Raw genomic sequence first — 27,859 nt, forward strand, 5'->3', positions numbered from 1 at the left:
GGAAATTATGGCTTGAAAAGGGAAGCTGGCCGATGATGTCGATCACAAGGAAATATGGATAAAAAGAGATATGAACTTAGAGGAAAGGGAAAAGGAGAAAGTGCTAAGAAGTGAAGCTAAGGAAAAAAATGAGAAAAGGACAGAGATAGAGAAAAAGAATTTTTACTGGAGGGTTCTGGATATGAGACTTAAGAAGTGGTACCTAAGGAAAAAAAGAGGAGACAATAAATTATGTTATACTAACATAGATGGGTTGTTATCAAGCATTTTGGAAGTTAGGGATTATTTGAAAGAGAAAAGCCGGATGTAATGTGCATTGTTGAAACAAAACTGAAAAAAGAAATCCATGTCAACTTAAAAGAGGAGGGATATAATACCTGGAGGAAGAACAGGAAGGATAAAGGGGGAGAAGGAGTGCTAATAATGGTTCGTGATAATATATGTGTGGAGTATGTGCAATATGGTGAAGACAAGATGGAAGTAATAGGAGTAACAGTCAGAACAGAAGATTTGAAGAAAAGAAAAATTATAGTTACATATGTTCCACCAAAGACTAATACATGGAGATCAGAAGAGCATAAAGATATGCAAAGAGAGGTGATAAAGTACCTCGATAACATGATTAGAAGAGATAGAAGAATACTCTTAGTTGGAGACTTTAACTGTAAACAAATAAACTGGAGAGTGATGGAAGTAATGGATAATGCTAGGCAGAGGAGTGAGAAAGTGTTACAGTTGACTATGGTTAATACAATGGACCAGTGGGTGGAGGAGTCAACAAGGTACAGGGGGAAAGAAGAACCATTGTTGCTTGACCTAGTTTTCACAAAGAAACCAGAGTCCCCTCCAGTCATACAGTATCTTAGTCCAGTGGGGAAAAGTGATCATGTGACATTAGTGATGCAAATGCAGGAGGAAGATGAGATAAGTTAGAGAGGTCTATAAAGGAGAGAGATTAAATTATGCAAGGGTGGATTTTGAAAAATTAAGGAGTTATTTTGCTGATATTGAGTGGAGTAATATTATGTGCAGGAAGACTGTTCAAGAGAAATATGACATATTCTTGCAGAAATACAATGAAAGAGTAAACAAGTTTGTTCCTGTTTATAGAGTTCAGAAAAAAATACATGCTTGGTACAATGCAAGATGTATACAATCAGAAAAAGCAAAGGATAAAGTGTGGAAGAAGCTCTTAAAGCAAGAAAATTACTATAATACTCGGCAGTACAAAGATACTAGAAATGAATATATTAGAGTAAGGAGAGAGGAAGGAAGAAAGTTTGAGAAGGGTGTAGTGGAAAAAAGCAAGGATGAACCCAAACTTTTCTACAAGTTTATAAACACCAAAACAAAGAATAAAGAAACAATTGAAAAAATAATTAAAGAAGGGAAGACATACCAAACAGAGAAGGAAGTGTGTGAAATAATGAATGAGAGCCTCAAAATGGTATTCACTGCAGAAGATGATTTCACAGAACCTAATAGGATATTGGATTGCCAAGGATTACAGGAGACTGCAGTGCATAAAGAGGATATTGGAAGATTACTGGATAAGTTGGAAGTCAGAAAAGCAATGGGGCCAGATGGTGTATCAGACTGGGTGTTAAAAGAATGTAAAGAGCAATTACTGGATCCAGTTTGGGAAATAATTAAAAGTTCAATAAATGAAGGGAAAGTTCCACTAGAGTGGAAGAGAGCCAACGTAGTACTGATATTTAAAGGAAGAAAGGCAAATGAACCACTAAACTACAGACCAGTGTCACTTACAAGTGTCGTAGGGAAGTTATGTGAAATAATTAAAAAAAAAAAAAAAATGGGTTGAATTTCTAGAAGAGGAGCAAGTCATATCGAACAGACAATTTGGGTTCAGGACAGGGCGGTTATGTGTATCAAACTTATTAAGCTTCTACTCAAGAGTTATTGCAGGACTTGAAAATAGAGATGGATGGGTAGACACAGTATACCTGGATATTAAAAAGGCTTTTGATAAAGTCCCGCACAGAAGACTTCTTTGGAAACTAGAGTACATAGGAGAACTGCGTGGAACCTTATTCGAACGGACAAGAGACTATTTGAAGGATAGGGAAATAAGAACCGTGATTAGAGATACATACTCATCTTGGGGTAAAGTAACTAGCGGAGTGCCACAAGGGTCAGTGTTAGCCTTCATTATGTTTCAAGTTTATGTAAACGACATTCACATTGGGATAAACAGTTATTTAAATTTATTTGCTGATGATGCAAAGTTGTTAAGAGTTATCAAAACCAGAGAAGACTGTCTGCTGTTGCAGGAAGATTTAAACAAGATCTATGAATGGAGCAAGAAGTGGAAATTGGAGTTTAATGCCAAGAAATGCCACAGAATGGGACTAGGAAAGAGTAAGAGAAGACCAGCATGGAACTATTTGATGGGGAGGAGCAAATAATGAAGACTAAAGAGGAAAAAGATCTTGGAATGATCATACAAGAAAATCTGAGTCCTAGTAAACACATAAGCAAGATATTTGGACTACATTATTATATAAGATGTTGACTAATATAAGAGTAGCATTTTATTACATGGATAAAGATATGATGAAAAAAAAATCACAAGCATGATACGCCCAAGGCTGGAATATGCAGCAGTGGTATGGGCTCCGAGCTCTATAAAGGATATAAGAAAATTGGAAAGGATACAGAAGATTGCTGCTAAGATAGTGCCATAATTAAAGGACCTCATATATGAAGAACGACTGAAGGAAATGGGACTGCCAACCTTACAAGATAGAAGAGAATGGGGGGATCTAATAGCAATGTATAAGATAGTAAATGATATTGAAAAAATAGACAAAGAAGACCTGGTGCTGTTGACAGAAGATGGAAGGACAAGAGGACATGAAAAGATCAGGATAAGGCAGTGTGTGAAGGATATTGGAAAATACAGTTTTTCACACAGAACAGTGAAAAAATTTAATGCATTAGATAATGGAATTGTTACAGCACATAGTGTGCATAACTTTAAAGAAAAACTAGATAAATGGAGATATGGAGACAGGACACTATGAGCCTCACTCAAACCTTGTACAATACAACTAAGTAAACTAGGTAAATACATCTCACGCAGAACAAAGAAAAGGAAGTGAAGAAGAAAAGACCTCATTACTCACAATTATAGAAGCTCTTCTACAAAATATTGAGAAAGGAAATGAAGATGTGGATAGTGACGATGAGCTTGTTATGCTGTTGAAAAGAGGCTAAAAAATCTACTTTCCTCTCGTTGTTCATGCCTAGATGCTACCTTTGACTACAGTTTCGAGCCTGATGTATATGATAACACCATAACTATGCACTACACAACATGCAACTTCAAGAACACATCACAACCAGAAAAAGTGAGAGCTGGACGTCAAAAGAAAAGCATCTTCAGGACTAACATATCATGGACAGGGTGGGACTAGGAGCCTGATGTGCTTAGAAATACACCTGATTCTATTATGAGATTATAGATGATAAAAAGAACATATAGTAAACCTGAATAAACTTCCTAGTGAGTTATAATGGGATCAAAATCGATCGATAAACTTTATCGCCCCGTATCTCAAGACATAAGTTATTCCCCTTCTGAAATTTATTTTGAAGCCAATTTTAGCTTGATATCAATGAAACAAAACACTAAAAAGGAGAAGAATACTTTTCCTTTCAATTCACATTGCTATATATATTTTTTTTTTATATATGTTTGACCTGTAATTTTGTATTAATATTTTTTGATAAAAAAAAGTAGAAAAAGAAACGGATTTTGAAAAAAATCATAAAACAAAAACAAAAGATGAAATAAAAAAATCTAATAACGTAGAAACATTTCATATCATAACATGTCTTTGCCACAGGAAAATGAAGGTTATGATGGGGCAAATAATAATGCCAGAATAACACTCGTAAGTTTTAGTTGCAATTATAATTTCATGGCGGGGTTAGGAACTAGAATGGGGATGAATGTCTAATATTGATGTACATGTTTCCAATACTTCGCAACATGAAAATCAGAGTGTTTCATGCATATTTACCAGAGATATAACAAGACTGATCTAAACTAGACACTCTCATTAAAACTTCATTCATTCTATATATAATGTTTGTAGGATCATCAATGAGCTCTTTTGTGATTATTAGAGCAGCCAGTCTTCTGTGGGTGCCTATGTTTGTACACTCCAATTTATTGACAGATGCAAGTGAGGGTGGGGTTGTGGTAAGGTAACTTCCCATGAAATGCACTCCTCTGAGATAAAAAATACTTTATAAAAGTAGTTTATTTATTTATATTCTCTTGTTATTTTTTATGTTTCCATTCAATAATTACTATTTACAAATAACTTTTTTTTTCACCCAAAACTACGTCAAAAATTTAGGATTCTCTTTTCAGGGAGGCTGGAAAGGATTAATGGCATTTCAATGGGAAAAATTGTTTTGAGATGTGAACTCCATCATGGGATGAATTAAACTTATAAAGTATATGAGACTTACCGTAGGTCAATTGAAGTATGCTTTGGATTTTAGGAGTCAAATCACCTCTGCCGTAGTGGAGATTTTTACATGAGATAAGCCATCCAGACCGCCAGTCAGACTTCAAAGCCACGAACGCCCACATGATATCAGCTAACATGTAATTAATCATAAATGCAAGTAATCCTTGTAAAACATGTGAACAAGGGTGGGAAGTGGTGGGGATGTAAAAATCTCCACTACGGCAGAGGTGATTTGACTCCTAAAATCCAAAGCATACTTCAACTGACCTACGGTAAGTCTCGTATACTTTATAATTTTACTTCGTCAAATCACCTTCTGCCACGTGGAGATTCCTACATGAGGCTTTAAAGCCATGTGGGTGTTGTGCCTAAACAACTGCCTCTCAAAAGCATTGTGATATGGGATCAAAAACCACGATCCTGCATTGAAAATTTCATTATACATAAATCCATTATCACATGAAGTTCACTACCCATTACAATTGAACCTCTATACCAAATTTCAAATACATCTGTATTTTAAGAGAGTAACAAAACCACTCTGGCAATTCCAACTTCTGCCACACTACCTTTGTCCCAATAAACTTGCAAAAGTTATTTTTAAGCAATTTTTTCAATATCCAAACATAAGAATACAGTTGTAACACAAAAGAGTAACCAACCTACTCCAAAACTGCTTCTTGAAAAGAGTCTACTTCTTTAACAATTTGTTTGTCATAGTACTTTGCAAAAGTACTTTCTGCACATCCGCTTTGGACATATACAAGCGATGGGTATTGACATAGTTTTGGCTTTAGATACTGCGGCAGGTCTAACACTACCCGCAGTAAATCTTGATGTATCCACTCCTGACCTATAAAGTATTGTTTTAATCCATCGGGATATGGAATCTTTAGTAACCGGCTTGTTTGGTTTAATGTAACTGATGAGTAATGTATCGTTGAACTGGAAAAACTCCTGTCTGAGTCTCTCAGTCCTTTCCAAATAATGTTTCAATGTTGCACAAACACATAAACGTGAATCCCTAGAATATGCTTGAAATTCAACAGTCCATATATTAAATGTAGGCCTACACTGCTTAATGTTTCCCTTTAAATAAACAAAACCACTCTGGCAATTCCAACTTCTGCCACACTACCTTTGTCCCAATAAACTTGCAAAAGTTATTTTTAAGCAATTTTTTCAATATCCAAACATAAGAATACAGTTGTAACACAAAAGAGTAACCAACCTACTCCAAAACTGCTTCTTGAAAAGAGTCTACTTCTTTAACAATTTGTTTGTCATAGTACTTTGCAAAAGTACTTTCTTGTGCACATCCCGCTTTGGACATATACAAGCGATGGGTATTGACATAGCCTTGGCTTTAGATACTGCGGCAGGTCTAACACTACCCGCAGTAAATCTTGATGTATCCACTCCTGACCTATAAAGTATTGTTTTAATCCATCGGGATATGGAATCTTTAGTAACCGGCTTGTTTGGTTTAATGTAACTGATGAGTAATGTATCGTTGAACTGGAAAAACTCCTGTCTGAGTCTCTCAGTCCTTTCCAAATAATGTTTCAATGTTGCACAAACACATAAACGTGAATCCCTAGAATATGCTTGAAATTCAACAGTCCATATATTAAATGTAGGCCTACACTGCTTAATGTTTCCCTTTAAATAAACAAAACCACTCTGGCAATTCCAACTTCTGCCACACTACCTTTGTCCCAATAAACTTGCAAAAGTTATTTTTAAGCAATTTTTTCAATATCCAAACATAAGAATACAGTTGTAACACAAAGAGTAACCAACCTACTCCAAAACTGCTTCTTGAAAAGAGTCTACTTCTTTAACAATTTGTTTGTCATAGTACTTTGCAAAAGTACTTTCTTTGCACATCCGCTTTGGACATATACAAGCGATGGGTATTGACATAGCCTTGGCTTTAGATACTGCAGGTCTAACACTACCGCAGTAAATCTTGATGTATCCACTCCTGACCTATAAAGTATTGTTTTAATCCATCGGATATGGAATCTTTAGTAACCGGCTTGTTTGGTTTAATGTAACTGATGAGTAATGTATCGTTGAACTGGAAAAACTCCTGTCTGAGTCTCTCAGTCCTTTCCAAATAATGTTTCAATGTTGCACAAACACATAAACGTGAATCCCTAGAATATGCTTGAAATTCAACAGTCCATATATTAAATGTAGGCCTACACTGCTTAATGTTTCCCTTTAAATAAACAAAACCACTCTGGCAATTCCAACTTCTGCCACACTACCTTTGTCCCAATAAACTTGCAAAAGTTATTTTTAAGCAATTTTTTCAATATCCAAACATAAGAATACAGTTGTAACACAAAAGAGTAACCAACCTACTCCAAAACTGCTTCTTGAAAAGAGTCTACTTCTTTAACAATTTGTTTGTCACCCCCCACCACCGCGGTTCCCCCACCCCACCGTCACCAAGTATGGTGTTCTTGTGAGTTAACAGATTGTAAATTAGTATGGCGGTAGCTACTTAGGTATATCAGAGTGTGATTGAGTGCGTGAAAGAGAGTGTTGAGGTGGGATTGGGCGAGTTTGTTGTGTGTGAGATATGTGGGCATGACAGGAAGGTCGTTGACTTTTCTGAGTGTATGGTGTGTAGGCTCAAGAGCGAGAATCTAGTTCTTTCTCTTGAGCACCGAGAATTGTGAGAGAAAATGAGAAAGCTAAGTGAGGGGAAAAGTGCGAATGAAGTTCTCATCTTTGAGTTGAAGGAGGAGGTTAAGAGGCTTGGGGAGGCAGTGGAAAAAATTAGGCAGGAGATCAGTATTAGGCCGAAGGTAGGACCTTCTGAGGGCGACAGGGTGGCTTGGCCCTCTGTCAGGAAGAGCAGAGTGGGGAAGAGGGAGCAGGCGAGCCAGACTGGGAAAGATAGTAGTCAGGATGGGCAGAGATGGCAGGTTGCGAGGGGAAGGAAAGCAGAGGCAGTTAGGGAGGATAGGACTAAACCTGTTGAGTGTGAAAATAGGTTCGGTTTGTTGGAGGGAGGAGAGAGAGTGGAGTGAATGAGGTGGTTGTGGTGAGTGAAAGGAGAGAAGGGGTAGGAGAGGAGGAGGGTTGTGCCTAGCACACCTCAGGTGTGTGTGGTGGGTGACTCTCAGGTTAGGTACTTAGATAGCACTTTCTGTGGGAAAGACAGGGATAGGAGGACGAACGTGTGTATGCCTGGTGCAGGTGAGAAGGCAGTGAGTGAGGAGGTGCAGAAGAGAGTTGGGGGGATGGAGAGGGAGGGTGTAGTAGTTTTGCACGTAGGTGGGAACGATGTTAGAGCAGGTGGGTCGAGGGAGTTAGTGGTAAGATTTTGGGAAATGTTAGGCAAGATAAGGGAGAGTGGTAGAAGGTGTGTAGTGTCAGGAATCTTGCCTCGTGTGTATGTTAGCAGGGAATGGTTGTCCAGGGCCATTGGTGTGAATGATCGGGTAAAAGGGATGTATTTACCTATTTGTGTATTACAGGGCCCGAGCTAAGCTCTCTGTGTCCTGTCTCCTTGTCCATTCCTGTCACATCTCTCTTTCATCTGATTGACACACACCGCATCAACGACATCACTGCTCAGTTTATTCCACTTATCAATGCTACGATGCGGGAAACTGTATTTTCTCACGTCATTTAGACAGATGTCTTTTATTAGCTTTTTTCCATGTCCTCGGAGCTGATTACTTGTGGTCACCTTTATCAACTCTCTGTCCAGTATGTCAATCTTGTTCACCAATTTATACATAGTTATCATGTCTCCTCTTGTTCTTCTCTCTTCTAATGTGGTCAGCCCCAGCTTCCTCAGTCTTTCCTCATAGTCTAACTCCCTGAGTCCTGGTACCATCCTTGTTGCCAGCCTCTGTACCCTTTCTACCTTCTTCACATTTTTCTTCATATGCGGTGACCAGACACAAGCTGCATATTCTAACTGGGGTCTTATTAAGGTACATAATATCTTCTTCATCATTCCTTCATCTAGGTCAGTGGTTCCCAAACTGGGGGGCGCGCCCCCCTAGGGAGGCGTAAAGAGAATTCAAGGGGGGCGTGAAGTAATCTGCTAAAAAAAATGTTTTAATAGATTATAAGAATAATAAAATCAAAATGTCTCTCTGGAATGTACTATTATTTGTTTGAGTGGCTTTCATTATTAAAATTTAATACAAACAGAGATCTGTTTTCCTGAACAATGCTAAGAAATAAATGCAATAAAATAAAATAAGTTCACATGAGCAAAAGAGGAAGTGGGAGGGGGGGGCGTGCGGGTCTACTGGAAGCAAGAAGGGGGCGTCAGGTAAGATAGTTTGGGAACCACTGATCTAGGTAGTGGAACGCAAGGCCAATATTTTGAAGCATGTTATATGTTTTCCCAAAAATCTTGTTAATGTGTTTCTCCAGTGACAAAGTGTTTTGCACGGTTACTCCTAAGTCTTTCTCCTCATTGGTCTCTTTAATTTTCTCATCACCCAGCCTGTAATCCCAGTTTGGTCTGTATCTACTTCTTCCCATTTTCATAACATGGGTCTTGTCTATATTAAATTCCATCTGCCACTCCTTACTCCACTCATATATTTTATCAAGATCTTCCTGTATAACTTGTTACAATCTTCCACATTCCTTACTCTCCTCATAATTTTAATATTGTCCGCAAAAATGTTCATGTAACTGTCAATTCCTACTGGCATATCACTAACATAAATAAAAAACATGATGGGACCAAGCACTGACCCTTGTGGAACTCCACTGGTTACCTTCTTCCACTCGGACTTCCTTCCTCTCACCAGTGTTCTCATTTCTCTTCCCACTAAGTAATTTTCCATCCATTTTGCTAGTTTATCATTTACTCCTCCAATCTTCTTTAGTTTTCACATCAGTCTATTGTGTGGTACTTTATCAAAGGCCTTTCTCAAGTCCAGGTAGATAGCATCCACCCATCCCTCTCTATGTTGTAGTATGTCAGTCACTCTTGAATAAAAACAATAAATTGGATACGCACGATCTTCCTTTTCTGAAACCAAACTGTCTTTCACTCAGAATGTTTTCACTTTCTAGATACTCACTCCACTTAGATTTAATTATTTCTTCACATACCTTGCACAATATACTAGTCAACGATACTGGTCTATAATTTAGCGGTTCCATTCTACTACCATTCTTATATATAGGCACAATGTCAGCTCTTTTCCACTCTTTCGGGACTAATCCTGTTCGTATGGAGGTTTCCACAATATCGAATACGGGGTTCAACAATTGATCCTTACATTCATTTAGCAACCTCCCAGATATGCCATCAGGCCCCATTGATTTATTAATATCCAGATTACTTATAATTTTCCTTACATCTTCCTTAGTAACCATGATGTCCTGCATTTGCTTTATTTCCGTAGGTCTTCCTCCCATAAAATGCTCCTCCTTTGTAAACACTGCAAAAGTTGTCGTTCAAAATTTCAACTATATCTCCAGCATCCTCATATACTTCTTCCCCGTTTTTTACCTTCACTATTGCCTCCCTTATATTTAGTTTTCCATTTATGAATTTGTAAAACATTTTTGGGTCACTATCACAGTTTTCCACCACCCTCTGTTCATATTCCTTCTGTGCTGTTCTCCTTACTTCAACATATCTATTCCTTGCTGTCTTGTAAACTTCTCTTGATAATACATCACTGTTTTTCTTAAGTTTCTTCCATGCCTTTTCTTTGTTCTTTTTTTGCTTCTTCACAATTTCTATTAAACCACTGTTTATTGTTTAAAGTCCTCTTTCTGTAATATGGCACAAACTTTTCCACAGTAGAGTTATACAAATCCATAAATTTATCGTATTTCAACTGCGTATCCTTTTCCTGGTATACCACGGACCAGTCAATTTCATTAAAGAACTCCCTTATATGGTTATAATTTGCCCTAATATAATTTAATTTTTCCTCCCTGCGTTCCACAATCTTATTCGTGCTTAATTCCGTATTCAGCTCAAAGCTTAGGACATCATGATCGCTTCTCCCCAAGGGACATTTATGTTCAATTTCCTCTTTTAGAGAGATTCCCCTGGTAAATACTAAATCCAACCTTGCTACAACATCTTGTCCCCTGCACCTTGTTGGTGATCTCACCCACTGTGTCATCAAGTTATTTGTTGCTACCTTTAACAATTCCTCTGCCCACTCACCACCATTCACCACTTTGTAGTCTTCCCACACTATTTCTTTACAATTAAAGTCTCCGACTATCATCACTCTATCCTTTCTGATGAGTTCTTGCTTCATTCTGTCTAGAGTATTTCTCATCACCATTTGGTACTGTTCATATTCCCAAGTATTGGTTCTGGGTGGTATGTATACTGTTATAATATTAATGTCCCTCTTGCCATCTGTTATAAGCATACTTATCACTTCCTCATTTCTCTTACTATAGTTCACCTCCTTCACTATCAGATCTTCCTTAGTAAGAACCATTATACCACTACCTCCTTTATTTTTTCTATAATTTCTCCATACTTTGTAGTGCTTTACAACAAACCAATCTAGCTTTATTTCGGGCCTTAGCTTTGTTTCCACTACACACATTATATCCGGTTCGTTATTTCTTAGGTAATCCATACATTCTAGCCTCTTAGACAGAAATCCATCTATGTTCGTATTCCATTCCTAGTCACATTCTTCCATGTAATGTCTATTCCGTCTGTTTTATCCACCACTTCTTTAGCCTCCTATTTCTCATCCTCCAAAAAAACTTGGTCTTTTCCTCCTCTGTTCTTTCGTCATTCCTCTCTTTCACTTCAGTTACAAGCTCTTTCATTTTCATTCGCTCATCCTGTGACATATTTCTTATGTAAATTGTTTTGGTTTCCTTAGAGTCCTTAAGTTTCCAAGCCCTCCTCAACAAGGCCTCAGCTGCCACCTGAGACTTTAATTTCAATTTTAATGGTCTATTCTTGCCTTCCTCAAAAGCTCTTAATCTCACACTTTCTTCTACCTCAGCATATAGGTCCTCTTCTTCCACTGAGATCTTGTTCAGTAAAGACTTAATCCTGTCATTTTCCTTATCCCTCCTGTCCTGCCAGTTCCTGTTAGTTTCTTCCCTCAATCCTATTATGAACACACATTTTTTCTTTTCAGCAATATCTTTCACCACACACTCATTTTCCTTTAGTGCCTTTACCATTTCCCTCTGCGTAATCCCTTTATTTTCCTCTTCCTGCTTTTTCACTATCTCCCTAAAGGACCTTTGTACCTCCTGATGTTCATGGTTCACTTCTTTCATCCTGGTATCAATTAGATTAAGGCATTCCTCCTTCCTCAAGTCCCCTTCGGATATTTTCATCTCCATTTCCAGGAGTTTAGCCTTCATCTCTTCACATTGATTCCTTAGTTGTTGGTTTTCTTTCTCCATCTCTACTTTTTCCTTCAATAGCTCTTTATTCGCTATCGTTAACAAATAGATCTCTTTTTTGAATGAATCATTCTCAGCTATAACTCTATCCAGTTTTTCTTCTATGGACAAAATGTTTAGGAACTTACTTTCCAGTGCCTGAACTCTTGCATCCATATCTAATTTCTCCAGTCCTCTTGGCGTAGTTATAAAACCTTCAAAGTCCCGGGCTTGTCTAGACGCCATATTTGTTATCGTCAGCTGATTACGACCAAAATAATCACCGCCCACACTCTCCTCTCAGGGACCACTCTCCATATCCCTCACTTTCAACACTATGCGACAGTAGGACATTAACAGGACACTAACTTAGAGTTACCCGAGCCCTGTAACACCATAGGTATTTTCCTTCTTCCCGTCCGCAGCCGGAGACGAGCCGAGCCGTCTTAGTGTAAGGATGTGGGTGTCAGCTTTGTGGATGTATGGGATAGGTTTTATGGGCGAAGTGATTTGTATTTTAGGGATTGTGTGCATCTGAGTAGGAAGGGTGTGGATATGCTGAGTGGATGTCTGGAAGGGGGAGTTGGGATGGAGTGTAGGGGGTGAGGTAGCAAATGCATTCCAGAAGAAAGATGTTAGACATAAATTTGATAGGATAAACAGAGATAGTGAAAAGATTAGGAAAGATTTCCAGGTGCAAATAGGAGAGAATAAGATTAGGATTCCAAATAAGGAGACAACATCTAGGAAGGTAGCAGGACTTAAATGTTTTTATGTAAATGCCAGGAGTCTTAGGAACAAGAAGGACAAGTTATCTAGTTATATAGTTGAGAAGGACTTAGATGTTGTATGTGTCACAGAGGCATGGGTAAATGAGGAAAAGTTTAGGGAAAATAGGAAAGAATATGAAGTAGATGGATACATTATGTATTTACACCAGAGAATTGGTAGGATAGGTGGAGGAGTAGTTATTTATGTAAAAAATCCTTCATTTCCAGTCAGGTTAATGGTATTAAGGTAGATAACAGAGTAGAGTCCTTATGGCTGGATGTTAGAGTAAACAAAAGTAAGGTTATTAGAGTAGGAGCTTTTTATAGACCACCTAAGCAGTCAGCAGATGTAGACAACCTTATGGTAGATGAGATAAATAGGGGGTGTACTAGTCAGACAGTTATCTTAGGGGATTTTAATCTTCAGTAAACTGGGAGAGGATGGTAGGAGATGCTAGTGAAAGTAAGTTTATGGAAAGTTTTCAGGATAACTATTTAGTGCAGATGGTAGATAAACCTACTAGGGGGAGGAAGGTTTTAGACAAAGTACTAACAAATATTGAGCATTGTTTAAAAGAAGTTGAGGTAGGAGAGACTTTAGCAAACAGTGACCATCATATAATTAGATTTTTCATTAATTCTAGTAGGGATAATATAGTGAATAAGACTAGAGTCCCAAACTATCAGAAAGGCAATTATGGTAGGTTACATCAGTTATTAGGAGAGGTAAACTGGGAAGATAGTTTTGGAAATAAAACTGCACAGGAGATGTGGGATGTTTTTAAGGTTGTAGTAAAGGGTATAATGATGCAGTGTATTCCTTACAAAGATATAAGGCAGAGAAACAGGAAGCTATTATGGTGGTCTCATGACATAGGTAGACAGATCAGAGAGAAGAAGAGGGCATATAAAGAGTTGCAGAAAAGTGGGGAAGATATAGATTTGATTAGGTACAGACAGGTCAGGGATGATTTGAGTAAGGTTATAAAAAAAAGTAAAAGGCAGGCAGAAATAAAAGTAGCTAGAGCTGGGAGTAAAGATCCCAAAAAATTATATAGTTATTACAAGGTCAGTGATAAAAGAAATAAGGATAGGATTGGACCACTCAGAAAAGATGGTGTAGTAGTGAATCAAAATGAAGACATAGTAGAATTATTGAATGAACAATTTTCTTCAGTATTTACTAGGGAAAGAATAGGAAATCCTGTTACAAACAGTGCGACGAGTAGTTTAAGAGCTTTAGAAAATATTGATATAAAACCGGGAATTATTAGGAAATTTATTCTTGAACTAGACGATAGGAAAGCTAGTGGTCCTGATGAGCTACATGCCAGAGTACTTAGGAAGGGTGTAGACAGTATTTCTGAAGCACTTAAGTTAATCTTTGAAAGATCACTTAGGTTTGCTGAGATACCTCAGGACTGGAAGTTAGCTAATGTTACACCAATATTTAAAAAGGGTAGGAAGGATGATGCGAATAATTATAGACCGATCAGTTTAACTAGTATAGTATGTAAGATACTAGAGAAAATCATTAAGGATAGTATTTAGGAGCATTTAAATGAGAATAGATTAATTAGAGATACCCAACATGGCTTTAGATCAGGAAGGTCCTGTCTTACAAATTTGCTCGATATCTTAGAATATATTACCAAGGAGTTAGGTGATGGAAATAACATAGATGTTATATATCTAGATTTTAGCAAGGCGTTTGATAAGGTACCGCATAGGAGGCTAGTGTACAAATTTAGACTACATGGGATAGGGGATAGGTTAGTTGATTGAATTAGTGAATGACTTTCTGATAGGAAACAGAGAGCAGTATTAAATGGAGCAATGTCTGAGTGGAAGGAAGTGGTTAGTGGGGTACCCCAAGGATCAGTGCTAGGACCTCTTTTTTTCTTGGTGTACATTAACGATTTAGATATAGGAATTAGTAGCAAAGTATCAAAGTTTGCAGATGATACTAAGATAGCATGTGCAGTACAGGGTGAAAAGGACAATTACAGAATACAACGAGACCTGGACAGGCTGATAGCATGGGCAGACAGGTGGCAGATGGAGTTTAATTTTAAAAAGTGTCAGGTTATGCATTTAGGTAAAGACAACACAAACTTTAGCTATGAGATGGAGGGATGTTGGCTAGAGGCAGTAGAGGAGGAAAGGATTTAGGAGTGGTGATAGACAGGACTATGAAATTTTCAAAGCAATGTTTAGAAGCAAGAAATAGGGCAAATAGGATCCTGGGTTTTATAAATAGAAATGTTAGTTATAAAAGTAAGGAAGTGGTGCGTAGCTTATATAATTCCTATGTTAGGCCCCATTTAGAGTATTGCATACAGGCCTGGTCACCCCATTATAGGCAGGATATCAACATGTTAGAAGCAGTTCAGAGAAGAGCAACTAGGATGATACCAGCATTAAAGTGCCTGGAGTATAGAGATAGATTAAAGGAATTAAACTTGTTTTCATTTGAGAGGAGATGTATAAAAGGGGATATGATAGAGTTATTTAAAATGTTCTCAGATACAAACTACATAGATGTGAGATCTTTCTTTACCTTAGAGGAGGGAAGTAGGACTAGAAATCATAGTAGGAAGTTTAGAAAGCAAGGCTGCAGGTTAGATATAAGAAAATATTTCTTTAGTCATAGGGTGGTAGACTTCTGGAATGCATTGCCAGAGAGGGTTGTAAATAGCGCTAGTTTGAGAATGTTTAAAAACAGATTAGATAAGCACATAAATTTATTAGATTTATAATTATGTATAGCGCTGCATGATAGTTTTTATAAGAAATTTACTATAGTTAAACAAGACATGATCCCCATGTATGGGGATCACAGATTGTAGAGGAATTTGCTGCAGGACTTACCCTAGCCCTGTTAATGGGCCAAATATTTAGAATTATTATATAATGTATTGTGTACTTGTAAGTGTATCTTTAAGTACTGATGACGAGGTCGCTGTGCGACTGATACAGGATAACCTAGATGGGCCCTGGTGGCCCTTTGTTATCCTATTATTTATGTTATGTTATGTTATATGTTATTTGGGATTAATCTCTCTCTTCATTATGCATCGCCTTGCCAAATTGGTCCTGAAATTGGCATGACCCAGAAGCGCCAGTGCACCATTAATCTTACTAACCTCTTGCGCCAGCTGTGAGTTACCAGTATTCTGCGCTAGGTTATCTAACTCCAAGAGTCTGCACTTACCTCCATGAGGCGAGAGTCAGCTTTCTTGGCATCCGTTTTCAAGGCTGCCAAGATTTGCGGGTTGCACTCTACAGGTGCCAGGGTAGGGCAGTTGTTGGGACGCCTGGTAACTGTATCTTCTGTAATGGCTTTATAAATTCACCATAGCAGCCACCTTAGGGTCAATATCTTCATCAACACTGTCCGTGGATCCCAGAACTTTGGCAGCCTGCAATAAAACACTAACCCAATGAGGAACCTCTCTAATCTCACCGTCCTTCTCATCAGTGGAGTCCACAAACCTAGAAAAAGTTGCAGGCGAAGCAGCTGCCTGCAACCCCGAAGTACTTGCCTGGTAATTTACTTGGTGCATCTTTGGGTCAGGGGACTTATTAGCTGACAGTTTAGCCACTTCATCCTTCAAATGCACCAGTTCTTTCATGACCACTTGCCAGGAAGGAACATTTTCCTCATGAACTGGGGACGTCTGTGCACGTGTGCGCCTAACTGGTTTGTTTACATCCTGGCGGTGCTGCATCCGACTGTCATGCTCCCTCTCCAGCCTTGCCTGGGAGTCGTCCGAGCTATCCATTGACCTCACGCTATCCCTTGATGACCCATTGGTACTCCTCCTGCTGTTACCATGGCAGGACACCTCAGGTGGCAGGGCTGTGCGGTCCTCCAGCCCCGACATGACTGACACCTGCACTCAACAAGCCAAAAGCCTGCATTAGCCCACAAAAATTTCTAACTTGGCAAATTGGCAGGCCTGTCCCATACCATAGATCCAACCTGAGTATATAGAGCAAAGTACCTGTCGTGACAAACGCCAATCGAAGGAAACACCGTGGAAAACAATGACCACGTCTGACCAGCACGGGAACAGTCCAGCAACTGACTGGCCGGTGCGCGGATGGCTTATCTCATGTAGGAATCTCTATGTGGCAGAAGGTGATTTGACTAAGTAAAATTATATCTTAAGCTGCCACTGTACTTTTTCCTTACCTAAAAACTCATAAAAAAAAGTGGGTGCTCTTTTTGAGGAGGTTGGAATGGATTAATGACATTTCAATTAATTTCAATGGGAAAATTTTTTTGAGATACGAACAATTTGAGATACGAGCTGTCACAGAATGAATTAAACTCTTATCTCGAGGTACCAATGCATTTTTGATTTACTAAACACTAATTTTATCATGTGTTTGCACATATTTTCATTGAAATTTTTTTTATTTCAGGAACCATCCAGAGAGGACAAAGCAAAGCTGAAGCTGAGAGAAACACATAAAAAAGAAGTAGAGGAGACCAGAAAAAAGGTATGATACATAAAGTTTCTGTCATAATATTTTTTTCTAAAATTAAGAGGACAAAAAAATCTACATTATATAGTGGTATCCCAGATTACATTCTTAATACATTCTATGATTCATGGCACAACCCAATTTGGCCACAAGCCACTGAGATCAATGGAAATTAATTTATCCATTCCAGGGGAAATAACCTCTTCTAATACGAGTATCACTTACATTGCAACCACATAAACAAAAAATAGTAAAATTATGAGGTATCTGAATCATGAATGTCAGTAAATGAGGTAGAACATTTGATCAGTAGTGCTGTTGTTGGGGTGGTGAGTGATGGTGGGAAGGAGGGAGCAAGAGTATGGATAGTGGTGATAATAATTACTTAATGTGTGCACATACACATACACACACACACACACTGCGTAGTGTAGTGGTTAGCACGCTCGACACACAATCGAGAGGGCCAGGTTCGAATCCCGGGGCGGCGAGGCAAATGGGCAAGCCTCTTAATGTGTGGCCCCTGTTCACCTAGCAGTAAATAGGTATGGGATGTAACTCGAGGGGTTGTGGCCTCGCTTTCCCGGTGTGTGGAGTGTGTTGTGGTCTCAGTCCTACCCGAAGATCAGTCTATGAGCTCTGAGCTCGCTCCGTAATGGGGAAGACTGGCTGGGTAACCAGCAGGCGACCGAAATAAATTACATGTAGGAGGCAATGAATTAAGAGAGATGGGTTGTTATCAAGCATATTGGAAATTTGGGATTATTTGAAAGAGAAAAAGCCGGATGTAAACAAAATTGAAAAAAGAGATGCACGTCAACTTTAAAGAGGAGGGATATGATACCTGAAAGAGGGACAGGAAGGATAAAGGGGGAGGAGGAGTGCTAATAATGGTTTGTGATAATATATGTGTGGAGGATGTGCAATATGGTGAGGACAGAGTGGAAGTAATGGGAGTAACAGTCAGAACAGAAGATTTGAAGAAAAGAAAATTTATAGTTACATATGTTCCACCAAAGTCTAATACACAGGGATCAGAAGAGCATAAGGATATGCAAAGAGAGGTGATAAAGTGCTTAGATAACATGATAAGAGATGGAAGAATACTCTTAGTGGGAAACTTTAACTGTAAAAAAATAAACTGGTGAGAGATGGAAGTAATGGATAATGCTGGGCAGTGGGTGGAGGAGTCAACAAGGTACAGGGGGAAAAGAAGAACTATCGTTGCTTGACCTAGTTTTCACAAAAAAAAAAAAAAAAAAGAATCCCCTCCAATCATACAATACCTTAGTCCAATGGGGAAAAGTGATCATGTGATATTAGAGATGCAAATGCAGGAGGAAGATGAGATAAGTTACAGATATGACTATAAAGGAGACATTAAATTATGCAAGAGCGGATTTTGAAAAACTCTCTTGTTTTCCTCTAGAGCCCAGAAAACAGCCATCATCTCCAGGTGGTTAATGTGAAACCTCTGCACGTGTGGAGACCACACCCCAGAGACAAGACAGCCCCCCAGATAAGCACCCCAACTGTGAAGGGACATGTCAGACAACAAAGACTGTTCTGGAGGAGCCATCAGAAAGAGAGCTCCCCTGAGAAGATGACCTGGATCCATCCACCTGGAGAGGTCTGCTAGACACTGCTGTGAAGGAGGAACCCACCACCAGGGTGGGTCTGACACTTCCTTCCAGTGTTTCTTCAGGCACCACTGAAGGGACTGGGAACATACCTGGCCACCTGGGACTAGCCTCTCCAGGGAAGCCATATGACCCAGGAGTGACCTCTATAGAGACGCTGTAGGGGCTTTGTCCTCTAGAAAACTCTGCGCCACCGATAGAACCTGGCTGACCCTTTCTGGAGACAGAAAAACCAGAGCCCTCACTGAATCCAGCACCATGCCCAGCTACTGCTTCCTTTGGCTGGGTACCAGGTCTGATTTGGACAGATTGATCTGAATACCCAACAAAACATCCTGGATGGCACCTATGCAGCCCTGGAGAATGGATCCTGTGACCAGCCAATCGTTCAGGTAATGGTGTAGGGAGATATCGTGTTGATGAGCCCATAAAGATACTGGCACCATCACCTTGGTAAAGACCTATGGAGTAGTGGCAAGGCCAAAACAAAGAACTTTGAACTGAAAAACCTTGCTTCCCCAAATGAAGTACAGGTACTTGTGAGAACAAGGGTGGATTGGAACTTGGAAATATATATCCCTCAGATCCAGAGACACTATCCAATCTCCCACATTCATGGACTCCAAAACTGATGCCACCATCTCCATTTGGAAGGGACTGACCACTAAAAACTTGATCAAAGTCGATAGGTTGAACATAAGTCTCCAACCCCGTTCCCATGGGATATGAGGAATAGACTGGCATAAAAGCCTGCTAGCTTGCCTACCACAAGCTCTATGGCCCCTTTACCCAACATATCCTGCACCACTAAGTCTAAGGTCACATGACGATCGACTCCTCTACATAACTCACAAATTCTATTGGTCTGGCAGACAAAGGAGGGGGATGCAAAAAAGGGGAGAACATACCCATAACACAGTCTTCACTATCCACTTTCCTGCCCCCACCTCCATCTGCTCTTTCCAGTGCCACTGCAGGCAAGCCCCCACAGGCACAGGAGAGCAAACTACTTCCCTAGCGAGATCTACCCTGGCCATGGGATCCTCCACTGCAAGAGATTTTTGTCCGAAAGGACCCTCTGTTGTGGAGGGCCTGAGGACAGGAGCCGACAAAGAGGCACCAAGAAATGTTGCTCTGTACTAAAAGCAGCACCAGCCCATATAGCCAAAACCTGGTCTGCCCAAGAGGCAGTGTCAGCCATGGAGGAGACAGACACTGTTCCAGATTAACTGGAGGAGACAGAGAGGCCCCCTCAGGCAGATAAAAAGACTTGGCCCAGTCATACCAGTCCCTAGACAATTGAAAATTGGCTGAGCAAGGCTTAAGCTTCTTCATGGACCTGCATTGGGCATTCTCACAGACAGCTTGAGCCATAAACAACCATGGGAGAGTAAGTGAGGACTGGTGGGGCAAAACTGAGCCCTGTGCCCTTTCTACACCTGTAAGCTGGGACAAGGAAGAGCCTCAGGAGAAGACAGATGAAGATAGGCCCTCATTTGGCCTATGAGGTGTTAAAAAGGTGAAACACCTTGATTGGGAGGCACGTCCTCATCATCATCCTCACAGGACCCGGCTGCAGAAAGAAGGTGGCCAGCTGGTATGGAGCTGAAAGACCTTGGCCCACCCCACCTCCACTATGCACAGGAGCTGGTTGGCCAGCCTCAACAGTAGTCTCCTGAATAAATGGAAGGCTGCCCAGCCCAGACTCATCAGGATCCACATGGCCCAAACCACTGCGAGGAAGAAGATGGCCGCCTGGTATGAGAGCCGAGGGGCACATACCAACCCCTACACAAGGAACATGAGTCTGGTTGCCTGGCATGGAAGCCTTGTGGCTGACATCAACACTCATTTTCTGGGTAGGGAGAAGGCTACCAGACCTTTTAGCAGTATGGCTGTGGCACAACTCCACCACTGAAGAAAGTGGATTAGTATCACCTACGCCTAAATCACGTGAGGGGATGATAAGCTGACTGCCAAGCATGGGAACTGTATGGCAGATGCCAGCCTCAACATTCTGGGAAAAGAGTGTAGCTGCCAGGCATGGGAGCTATATGGCAGACGTCGACCTCAATATCCTGAGTAGTTGGGTGGCCACTGGGGATCTGAATGACTATCGTCAACCCCATCACCGTAAATACTGCCAAAGGTACCAGGAGCATCAGGCATTTCCTTACCTGTACTGTGGATAAAACCATGGGAGGGGATAAGAGGCTGGCTGTCAGGCATGGGAACCGTTTGGCAGACACCACCATCAATATCCCGGATAGGAGACTGGCCAGCAGGCATCGGAGCTGTATGGCAGAAGCCGACCTCCATATCTTGGGTAGTGGGGCAGCTGCCAGGCATTGGAGCCGAATGACTGTTGCTGACCCCACCACCGTAAACAGAAAAGTACCAAGGGCACTTTGCACTGCCTTACCTGTCCCATGAACCAGGGCATGGAAGCCACCTGTTGTTGGCCCATGACAGATGCTGGTACCATCTTGTCCTCGGGACTGATGGCACAAGCTAGTCTAGCCTACCCAGGTCCCTGCATAGCATCACTCGTTCCTGGCTGGAAATCATCTACCTGTGAGGCCAGAGTCTAGAAACCAGAGAAGGGAAGAGAAGAGAAAGATGGAAAGCCAGTCCAACATCTCCATCCTACACATGCATTTCTGCAGCTGTCGTGACGAAAGGGAAGACTTATGTTTACCGGAAGAAGAAACCTTCCTCCTCTCAATACAATCTTTAATACTATCGAAAAAGACAGAAACTGTTTGTGTGACAAGGCCTTACAGCAATCACAACAGAAAGCAAGGCTACAAAACACCTCCTTACATGACAGACACTCCCCATGAAGGTCCACTGTAAGTGGCGGTAGGGAACGAAAACACTTCACACGCTTACATGGCATAACAACACACTTATAATTTCCCTGTGGAAGACGGACAAACCAAAGAATAACGAAAGGCAAACCCAACTGCTGTTGAAAAGAAAGAAAAACAGCTAGCCGATGCAAGCACTGAGCCGAAGACAACGTGTAATCTCTGTGATAGCAGAGGCGAATGAAGGGAATTGGCCTGATGGGTGGTACCTGGGGGTAGAAAATGGGCTGAGTGTCTTCTCAAAGAAAACGAGAAAGGGAACCTCAAGGGATTCTTTCATTTCTTTTTCTCAAGCTGTTAGACATGGTGTAAGTTTGTTATGAGAATTATAGAAGTACATGAGACTTACCATAGGTCAGTTGAAATGTGCTTGGATTTTCTGCAAGCCACCGCTGCTGGAGAGAGCTTTCACATGAGATATGCAAAGATCAAGGTACCGGCAGACTTTAAAGAACTGAGAGCCACCCACATGCCACAATGTCCCTAAAATGCCCGTCGGAAAGCTAAACCCCAAATTCAAAAGCCCATCTTTCCGAAGGGTGGGAGTGGAGGGCATGTGAAAGCTCTCTCCAGCAGTGGTGGCTTGCCGCAAAATCCGAAGCACATTTCAACCGACCTATGGTAAGTCTCATGTACTTCTATAATTTTACTTCAGCAACCCACCACCATTGCTGGAGAGGCTACACATGAGATTTTGAAGCCATGTGGGTGTACTCTCAGAACTACACAATACTTAACATTCGCCAAGTGAGTGATTGATAATTAAACAAACTAAATATGAATCCAAACTTCATTGTATGAAAAAAACCTCCTCCTTCCACAGATATGGCCCTTACAAAAAACATATAGTACATGTATAAAAAACAAAATAAGTCAATTGAGTTCCAACGCAAATGAATAGAGAAACCTGTTAATGTTACAATACAGAATCCAGTATGGCCTCTTGAAAAGAATCTGAAACCTGAGTGATCTCCTTATTATAGTGTTTAGCAAAGGTTGTCTCCTGAGTCCAACCCGCCTTAGATAAGATAATGGGAACTGGGACGTCCATGGCTTTGGCCTTGGAAGCAGAGGCTGGTCGAACACTTCCAGCCGTGAATTTCTAAGTATTGATACCACAGTCAGCAAGGACAGTCTTAATCCACCTTGACACTGTATCTTTGGAAACACTTTTATGTGGCTTCACCAAACTGATGAGGAGTTTCCCATTATCCTTCCCAAATTCCTTTTTCTTTCTTTTTAACATACCCCGGAAAGCTGGCTTCCCAAAGAAACCACGTTGCTTGCCACCACTAATCTTCCCAAGACCTGCTCCAAAATGGGAAGTTTTCTTGTTGGTAAACTTGTTTTTCAGCCTCTCAGCCTCCTCAATCTGTTTGGTAGCTTGAGTAAGATCATCCCCAAACAGTAAGCCAGTCACAGGAGTCTTATCAGTGCATAAGTGGGCATACTTTTGGTTTATCTCACGTTTGAGGAAATACCGTCTATTCATATTCAGTTTAAAGTTAGCATGCCCTAACAACCCCAAGGCCCCATTAAGCATAGCCACCTCATGACCAATAACCTGATTGTGCTCCTCATTAGTAAACTTGTCCAGAACAGTAAGTGATTTAACAATGATAGTGGCAGCCTTAGTTATATCCTTGCCAACTTCCTTTAGTCTGAAATCAGCTTTCTTTGCCTCAGTGGGTAGGGCATCCAGCACTTGTGAGTTGCACTCAACTGGAATAAGTGCCTTACAGTTTCTAGGACGTTTAGAAACCTCATCTGCCAAAATCTCCTTATGGTCTTCATCTTTCAAACCATGAGAAAACCAGTGATTCACCATTGCAGCAATCAGTTCTTCAATAGCTTCAGAACAGTCATCCACGGGCACATAGGGCTTAGCTGCTTGTAACAGAATACTGCCAGAAGGAACCTCATCTACAATCTCACCTTCTTCAGCACTCACTTCTTTTGACCTAAACCCAGAAAATTCACCAGAGGTAGAAGGGGGATGGGAGGCAGAAAATTCATGAGTACCACCTAAGTCCTGTGCTGGCCCATTACCAACACTTGCACTGTCACCTCTGTCACTCTTAAGTTTATTCACATCCTCTTGAAGTACAGCCAAAGCCTCCAAAATCTTGGATAAAGAAGTATTGCTAACTTCTCCAGACTGGCTAACTGGTGGTCAGGCGTCCATCTTAGACATACGATCACTTGCAACGGCATCCTCACCAGCAGAGGCCCCAGACCGTTGAATATTCTTCCTCGTCTTATGCCTAGTGGACGAATAGAGTCGGCTTCCACGAGAATGTGAGGAACCGCTTCTTGGAGGTGTAGAACCACCCGAGGAAGACATACTGATATACCAAACACCTACACAATGGCACACTTCTGTCACATGTCCCACTCCTGAGAGATTATGGGAAAAAACACAGGCACAATACAACACCCACAAGACCACAAGTAAATAACAATAGTCAATGAATAAATGACAACCTGCTCCAAGTTTGGATAACAGGTAACAAGGGTGCATAACCTCACCTTGGTCCACACCGTGTCCTCCCGCTCCAAATGGATAACAGGAAAGGAACACCAGGCACTCTTCCCGCTCCAACGGGATCACGGGGTAATAAAATAAGGTATTATATAAGTGCTAACCCGCTCTGAAAAACAGATAACGGATAACCAATCCCAAAATGGCAAACCGCAGCTGCAAGACAAACACGTCTTGCCTGTACCGAGAACAAAGTGTCACTGCCGGTACCTTGATCTTTGCGTATCTCATGTGTAGCCTCTCCAGCAATGGCGGTGGGTTGCTGAAGTAAAATGGGGGGTTTAAGCATTAATTAATAATTATGGGTAGTAGTATGTGTAACAACAAAAATGTATACATAATTGCGAAACAGCTGTGGTTGACAGCTTGACCAAAGACTATAGATAAAACAAGACTGGAAAGATTGCCATTCACCATAAGAAATTCGTGTCGCCAGTAAAGATGCCAGATACCGCTAGAATAGTGGATAACAGCGCCATCCATTGAGTGAACCGCAAACTAACGCCTCGGTAAACAAACAGCGCCACGATTTGAATAATCGCTTTGAGTGCAGGAATATACTAAATAAGGAGAATTATAGAGTGGCGAGAAATGAGTATGTGAGGGTAAGGAGGGAGGAAGAAAGAAAATTTGAAAAAGATATTGTAGACAAGAGTAAGGAACATCCAAAATTGTTTTACAGGTTCATAAATGGTAAACTTAAAAAGAGAGAGTCCATTGAAAGATTGAAAGGAGAACAAGGGATAGTAGATGACCCTAAGAATATAGCGGAATTGCTAAATAATAGGTTTCAGCAAGTATTTACTGAAGAAACAATGTTTGTAATGCCACAGAATATACAAGGAAATGTGCACATGGATGACATTAAGATACCTAAAAAGGAGTTATGTAAAATGTTGGAGGAACTTAAAGATGATAAAGCGATGGGGCCAGATGAAGTTTCAGGAAAATTATTGAAGGAGTGTAGAGAAGAATTGATTGATCCATTATATGATATTATAAGGTGTTCATTAGAAACAGGGGAAGTACCAGTAGAGTGGAAAGAGCTGAAGTGGTGCCCATTTATAAGGGAGGCAGTAAGGAAGAGTCTCTTAACTATAGACCTGTGTCTCTAACAAGTGTGGTCGGTAAGATTTGTGAGAGGGTGATAAAGAAATATTGGATACGGTTCCTGGAGGATCATAAGTTATTATCGGATCATCAATTTGGCTTCAGGAAAGGGAGGTCATGTGTAACAAATCTACTGAGCTTTTATTCACGAGTGGTTGACAAAATATAAGAGAGAGAAGGATGGATGGACTGTGTATATTTGGATTTAAAGAAAGCTTTTGACAAGGTACCTCACATGAGACTGTTATGGAAAATAGAGATTTATGGAGGACTGAAAGGAAAAGTGTTAAAGTGGATGGAAAACTACTTGAGATGGAGGGAGATGAGAACGGTAATAAGGGATGCAAAGTCGGACTGGTTGGTGGTGGAGAGTGGAGTCCCACAAGGCTCAGTGCTGGCACCAATACTTTTCCTTCTATATATTAATGACATGCCAGAGGGAGTAAACAGTTATATTAATTTGTTTGCGGATGATGCGAAGTTGTGTAGGTGTGTGAAGAGTGAAGAAGATTGTGAAATTTTACAGGCAGACCTGGATAAGATTTGGGAGTGGAGCAAGAGGTGGCAAATGGAATTTAATCTGAGCAAAAGTCATGTGATGGAGATGGGGAAGAGTGGAAGACGGCCAAGAGGGTCATATAAGATGGGTGAAGAAGTAGTGTTGAAAAAGGTGGAAAAGGAAAAGGATTTGGGAGTGATAATACAAGACCATGGGCAGTTTGAGGCTCATATTGATAAGATGTTTGGAGAAACGTATAATTTGATAAAAATATTGGATTAGCCTTCCATTATATGGATAAAGATATGATGAAGAAATTAATTAGTATGGTAATTAGACCAAGATTGGAATATGCTGGAGTGGTTTGGTCCCCTTATAAAAAGAAGCATATAAGGAAGTTGGAGAGATTGCAGAGAATGGCAACAAAATGGTTCCGGAATTGGCAGAAATGACCTATGAGGAGAGATTAAAAGAAATGAATTTGCTTACCTTGGAACAAAGAAGAGAAAGAGGAGATTTAATACAGGTTTATAAACTGTTGAATGGACTGGATGAAGTGGATAATGAGCAAATGATGTTGAGAGAGGAAAACTTAAATAGAACTACAAGATCGCATAGTAAAAAGATAGCCAAGGGAATATGCTTGAAGGATGTGAAGAAATATAGTTTCCCACAAAGATGTGTGGAGGTGTGGAATGGTTTGAGTGAGGAGGTGGTGTCAGCGAGGAGTGTGCATAGTTTTAAAGGAAAGTTGGATGTGTGTAGATATGGAGACGGGGCCACACGAGTATGATACCCAGGCCCTGTAAAATTACAACTAGGTGAACTAGGTGAATACACACACACACACACTCACACATAAACTGTAGCCTGCGTTTGAGCCATCAGCTGGTTTGTTTACATCTGCGCAACATGGCGGCCGTGAACTCGAAAGATGAATCAGACTTCACAGGATTTCAAGGAATAATGGAGAAGAGTGCTTATGTGAAGAAAATTCTGGAGTTGGAAGGTAAAATTGAAAAACTGTTTGAAAAGTATGGGGGCCTGGAAACGAGTTATGACAATGTAATGAAAGAGTGTGCCGATATGAAGAAGGAAAATGAAGCACTGAAAGAGGAAGTTAAGCTAATTAAAGTGAATTGTGAAAAATGTGGAGAATCTCTAGGAAAAGTGATGGAGAAGCAGGCTGAATGGAAAAAAAGTCAGGAAGTGGAAAGAAAGGAGGTAAATTACAAAGTTGCAAGTCTGGAAAAGGAAATCAAAGAGTCTGGAGAGAAAACTTTGGGCCTTGCTGAAATTATAGATCAACAGATCATAGAAGAGAAGATTGCTGAGAAAGTGGTGAAGGTTATTAAATCAAATGAGACATTGGTGAGGAAACTGTAGACAAAAGAGATGTGTGGTGATATTTGGTGTGGAGGAGGATAAGACACCGAGTAAAATGGAGAGAGAAAAACATAAAAAGGTGATAAATAATATCATTAATGTGGTGCAGGAGGAGAGAAAAGACCTAGTACAAGAAATAGAGGACTTCCATAGAATTGGAAAGTTCACAAGAGAAGGTATGAGGCCAATAAGAATCAAACTTAAGTCACAAAAGGATGTAGATGAATTGGTGGAGAAGTCATGGAGGCTAGCCCAGCAGGAAACAACAAGGAAGATTTGGTTGAGAAGAGATCTCGGTGAAAAGGAAAGAGAAATGTTAAATGAGTTGAGAAAGGAGGCTTTGAAAAAAATGAAGAGAGGACAGAAGAGGAGAAGAAAGAGTTTTTCTGGAGAATCTTGGATATGAGACTGAGGAAGTGGTTCATAACCCAGAAAAGTACAGTAAGAAAGGACTAAAGAAACTTACGTATGAGCGGAATGTAATGTATTCCAACATAAATGGAGTGATATCGGGATTTTAGAACTCAACGATTACTTGAGGGACAAGAACCCAGATATTGTGGGTCTTACTGAAACAAAACTGAGAGAGGAGAAGACCTGATGATGGTTGGAGAAGGAAATATAATGTTTGGAAAAGAAATAGAGTAGGTAAGATGGGAG

At 40.4% G+C, this 27,859-nt stretch overlaps 1 protein-coding gene across 2 annotated transcripts in view; it reads left to right on the forward strand.

Annotated features, from left to right (window-relative positions):
- The window catches only part of LOC123498659 (ankyrin repeat domain-containing protein 50-like), a 256,664-nt gene that overhangs the window by 186,932 nt on the left and 41,873 nt on the right, over positions 1-27,859 (forward strand). For both annotated transcript variants that reach the window (XM_045245976.1, XM_045245975.1), the window contains exon 6: positions 17,090-17,167. In XM_045245976.1, the coding sequence (XP_045101911.1) occupies positions 17,090-17,167 (78 nt within the window). The remainder of the gene's footprint in view (positions 1-17,089; positions 17,168-27,859) is intronic.

This window comes from Portunus trituberculatus, chromosome 48 (genome assembly GCF_017591435.1).
Source record: "Portunus trituberculatus isolate SZX2019 chromosome 48, ASM1759143v1, whole genome shotgun sequence".
NCBI lineage: Eukaryota > Metazoa > Arthropoda > Malacostraca > Decapoda > Portunidae > Portunus > Portunus trituberculatus.